Here is a 5,301-nt window from a genome sequence, read left to right as displayed (position 1 = left end):
TAGCATACATTTACCTTTAAGATTGAACCAAACAACCAAAGGAGCTTTGGACTTCGGAATTCATAACTAATCTCACAGCATAACTTAGAATTTGTTCGCGAGGAACAAAGAAGACAGAGAAACCAAAGAGCCACACACTGAAACAAACCAGAAACAGATACAGAGGAAATAGAAATACCAAAGCAGGAGAAAGAGGAACAATTACTCGGCAACTTGTTCCTCTACCATGAAACTCCCAATCGGCACCCTCACATCCTTATAAACACAGACATACGGGGCGTCGCTTCCCTCATACTTCCCGGTCCACTTCCCCTCATCAATATCGCTCGCATCCCAAACAGATGCGTACAGAAACATCGCCTTCTCTGGCCACGGCTCTCCTTCCTTTCGCACCTCCCGCCTCACCATCGATCCATCAACGAGCCACACGATCTCTTCTGGAGTCCATCGGATCACATAATCGTGGAAATCCTCCGACGCGTGGAAACCCAGTGGATGGATCTGCTCTCGACCGCCAACGCCGCCAGTGTAAACATTGGTTTGGACGGAGGTGTTGTCCTTGCCGAGGAACTCGAAGTCGATCTCGTCTTGGTTCTTGTCGCCTTCGAGGGAGGAGAGGTAGATGTTGTAGTTGAGGCCGCTGGTGTTGCCGGAAGGGCAACGGATGCGTGCGGAAAAAGTGCCATAGAGGAAGCGGGAAGGGGACCGCCATCGGGCGCCGCGGCGGTGGTCGTAGGTGACGTGGATCTCCCCGGAGTCGGGAGAGTGGAGGCAGGCATCGGGAGTGTAGTCAATGGCGATTTGGTTGAGGGCTGTGGTGTGGTGGATCGGCTGGAGCTCGGCCATTGCAAGGTCGGTGGACAATGAAAGATGAGGATGAGTGATCAAAGGAAGGTTTTTAGAACGGTGAGTGGGTTGTTCTAGTAATGGATGATGTTAAATAGAGGTCGGTCGCTATGAAAGGAGAAATTATTAAGTGGGGTCTAAAGATCGTTTAGAGACGAATCAGAAAGCAAAGGAGAAATTATTTGTTGTGTACTGTTATGTATCGAGATTACACGATATATTTTGATTCGCCTCTGAACCGTTCAGTAACTATAAATAATAATTTTTTCTATTAAAGGGTACCTAAGATTTTTTTGACTTTTTATGAACAAAAAGTCAACTCAAGCCCAAAAGCATATTTTCTCTCTCTCTCTCTCTCTTAAATCTAAAATTATAAGCAATAATTTTCTTCTTTAATCAAGAGAACTTATAGTTTTCTATTACATTTTAAATTGAATAAATATGATCGATATTTCATTTCTCAAGAAATACACCTTAAAATTCTTGTTGAACCAAATTACATTTTAAATTCGTAGAGATACATTAGTTTGTATAAGTGATATTTAGGGGTGTCAATTCGGGTCAACGGGTCGGGTTCGAGTTGAACTCGACTTGACTCGACCGTAAATGGGTTGACACTAACCCGACCCATTTTTTCAAACGGGTCAGGATTGTCAACCCGGACCCGACCCGTGCGGGTTACCGGGTTGACTCGACCCGACCTGCAAAAACAAATGCCAAGTTGCGAACGCGAGGCAAGCCAGGGCGGGTTGAGGCGGCATGGCGGGAGCCTGGTCGGCGAGGCAGCGACCTAAGTTGCGGACCGACCTGGCGACCTTTTGGTGCGAGTGCTGCTACGGAGCGGCTTGCCAGTGCGACTTGGGTCTCACAGTCTCTCTCTCGCGAGGCGGGCAGATGGCTGGCCGCTGGCATGCATGTGCGGTTTCATCGCCTTTGTCCATTGGAGCAGCCTGACGATGAGATGCGACGACCTGACGGCGACGTGACAGGCGATAGCGCTAGATGTTATCAAATTATCGGGTCAAACAGGTTGATTTCGGGTTCCCAGGTCAACGAACCAACCCGATTTTTAAAACGGGTCCGTTTGTTCAACCAGAACCCGACCCGTTTCACAAACGAGACAACCCGAACCCAAATTTTTTCAGGTCGGATCAAAAATTGTCACCCCTATTGACATTCGTGCATTGACCCCAAATGAAGCCTTATATCTGTTGTGATTATAGTAAACATGTCAATGTCAAATATTGTAACTTCATGTGCAAATGTTTGGCTAAAATTTGCTTGATTACAATATATAGAACAAAAGAGAAAAAGTTCAGCTTGGCTGAATTTGATTAAGTACTAGTCATAAAATTGAGCACGAATCTAGATGAAATTTATAAATAGTTAATTTTCAAAACTAAATTTAGAACCATTCAAATTCCAATTTTTTAGACTTATAGTAGATATGAACATCTCAATGAGAAAGATTCAAATACATCAAAAGTATTTTAATCCGAGTCCAAATAAAACACCTAAATTATGGAAGAAAATGTCATGATATTAATTAAAAGGTCAAATTATCAATGAATCTTGTGCACTAATAGTAAATTTATAAATATGGGCAACCATATTAGAGCCTGACCTGAAAAGTTTGAATTCACGTTGGATTTTTCGACCCAATTAATAAGCTGGTCGGGTTCAGATTGACCCGAGAACCTACTTTTAACACGAAAATGACATATTTAATATCATTTTTTTAATTATTTTACTTGTTGATATAATCTCTTATTTTTTATCAAATATCTTAAACTTAATATTTAATTAGTTATATATTTTTTTAAACTAAGACGAGTTAATAGGTCCGATTCAACTCATTCAGGTTCCTAGCAGGTCGGTTTCGAGTTGATATTTTTGACATGTTTTTTAAATGGGTCGGATTCAAGTTGATAAGATTTAGGTCGGGTCAATTTAGAGTCAGACCAAAACCTAACCAAATAACTTATGTTGACACCCCCTACACATAGGATAAATCTGAGTGGCTAGAGGATTGTTCCTCTTTGGATGGCCGGCCTGATGGGGATGAAAGGTCTAAGTCGAATGATAAGTTTCAAGATTTTTGTGGTTTGAATGCGGCTCGTATAGAGGATGAAGCCCTTTCCATTGGGGGTGCTAAATGATGTAGGTGGGAAAAAAAAGTAGTATGTTTTGCCATTTAGCTGGTTGTTTGTTTCATTGTGTATTTTGCTCTGTGATTTTGGTTTCCTGGTTGGTACGTTGCTTCTGCCTTTGGGTTGTGGCTTGTTTTTGGGGTTCGGGTTTTTATTCTTGTGTTGTGGTTTGATTGCTTTTGGGTTTAGGTTGGGCCGTATTGTCTTGTTTCTCTCGAACGGTTGTTGGTGTTGTGTGATGGTCTATGTTGGCTCCCTTTTGGTGCTTATTTTTTTTCGTTGGTTGGTTGGTGTTTTTTCGGCTTCCTCTCTAGTTTTGTTTCTTTTTTTATTTTTTTTTTTGCTGGTGGCTTCTTCCCGTTGATGTGGATCTTCCTCTGGTCCTTTGTCCTGGCTTGTTTTTGTTTGTTTTTTTATTTCTTTGTTTTTTGTAATTTGGTACAACTGTTGGCTCATAGGTTTAATTCAAATGTTATATTTTTAGAGAGTTTATGGGTCTTAAAGGATCTGTAATTTGCCTGTTTAATTAACGTGTATGCCCCTCTGCGAAGTTCTACAAATATATATATATATATATATATATATATTTGTATATTTGAAATTCATCATATAAAATGGACACAATCTCATTGATAGAAAAGCCAAGGAACAAATTGTATAAAAGTATCTAATAGAGCATTGGACATTCAGTCACAAAGAACAAGTGAAAGAGAGCAACATCCAACAAATTTATAATAAATACATCAAACAATATCAAATTAGATGCATTTAAAATAAATTTATATATGTTAGAATTTCTAATAAAAAAATATTAGTTGTAATACATTGTTTAATTTTAAATGGTCTCGCATTAACTTCTTAAGGGTTAACTAATAGTTATTCTTTTATGAATATCATCAAGTAATCCATGCAAATATGAAAATAACTAATATGGTATGAGCTAAATAATGAGGTTCATTGAACATTTAGTTGGAAACTTCCAAAATTAAATTTGGGACCATCCGAGCACCGATTTCAACAAATTTATCGTCGAACTGAATATCTCAAAAAGACAAACCCAAAAACTGTTGCAACTCGAGCTTCCGAGTTCATGATTTTGATGATAACAAATATTATTGACTAACTCTTCATTTCTCCTATTATTTACAGTGCATATTTGTTTGTGTATTGACCTATATTTCAGGTACACCATGCACTGTTATTTGAAGATCGAGGGCTCAAGATTGGGTATAATAGGTTATGTTAAAGGAGTTTGTAATTTTCATTTATTTAATTTTTAATTTCTTAAGTCAAGTCTTTTAATAATATTTGTTAGCTTGGTGATCGTGTAGAGACACAGGGGGAGCAAAACTGATTTTAAATATTTTAATTTTTCTGTACATTGTACTGTACAATATGGATGTACGATCTGATGTTACAGAAATTGATTAAAATAGTTTATTTTCCAAAAAAAATATTTTTGAAATATAACTAATCGCACAGTACGAACACCACTTCGTACTGGACAATCTGTAATAATTAGAAAGCCGCCGTCCATTAAATTAGGTAAAAATTTGAATTTAAAAAGTTGTTCTAATCGTACTATAAGAAGCTGGTCGTACTATATGATGTTTAAAATATTGCCTAATTTAATTTTGTGATTAGTCAATCAAAATGGTTTAATTTTAATATTTTGAACGTTCTGTAAGAACTTGATCATACTGTACGATTAAAAGAGACAAATTTGGTCGTCCCATGCTTCATCCTGGATGAACTGCATTTTGATTGAATTGTTCGTATAGTACTAACAGGATATCGTACATTACGAACAAACAAATTGAACTGTTCGTACAATATTAACCATTGATCGTACAGTACTAATAGGTCAAATTCTGCACATCGTACTGCACGATCCTACGATCATATTGTACGATCTTTGATGGTTGAATTGATTTTTTTAAAAGTTTTTTGAAGCCCTCTATTTAAAGTTTATCATAAGACAATGTAAGAGTCTTTAGCAATCATTAAAGCTTCATTTTTTCTGAAGAAAACTTGAAGAGAGAACTTGAAAGGGAGAGAGTAAAGGGTGGCGTTTGAGAGAGGGAGAAGATCTTTGGAGGGGGTTTCAAGGGAGTGTGGAGGAGATTTCTCAAGGTTTCTCCGGCAAGCTTATACCTCAGTTCCATCAGATTCAAAGTTCGTCTTGAGGGAAATTTTGGAAAGAAAAAGATCTCTTTGGTGTCAAAGGACCGGGCTCCTCTGCCGCACCAGGGAAGGTGGAAGTGATTTTGTAAAGGCTTTTCCGCTTAGTTTTGGTGGTTAAGGG

General features: G+C 38.4%; 1 protein-coding gene across 1 annotated transcript; it reads right to left on the bottom strand.

The window, feature by feature from the left end:
• LOC110103557 (probable xyloglucan endotransglucosylase/hydrolase protein 27) lies at positions 1-906 on the bottom strand. The gene has a single exon (XM_020832329.2). The coding sequence runs from the start codon at positions 844-846 to the stop codon at positions 202-204; it is 645 nt and encodes a 214-aa protein (XP_020687988.1). The 5' UTR covers positions 847-906; the 3' UTR covers positions 1-201.
• Positions 907-5,301: the final 4,395 nt, after the last annotated feature.

This window comes from Dendrobium catenatum, unplaced genomic scaffold (genome assembly GCF_001605985.2).
Source record: "Dendrobium catenatum unplaced genomic scaffold, ASM160598v2 original_scaffold_254917, whole genome shotgun sequence".
NCBI classification, from domain to species: Eukaryota; Viridiplantae; Streptophyta; class Magnoliopsida; order Asparagales; family Orchidaceae; genus Dendrobium; species Dendrobium catenatum.
The sequence above is the reverse complement of the archived record's forward strand: the minus strand, read 5'-3'. Positions and strand labels throughout refer to the sequence as shown.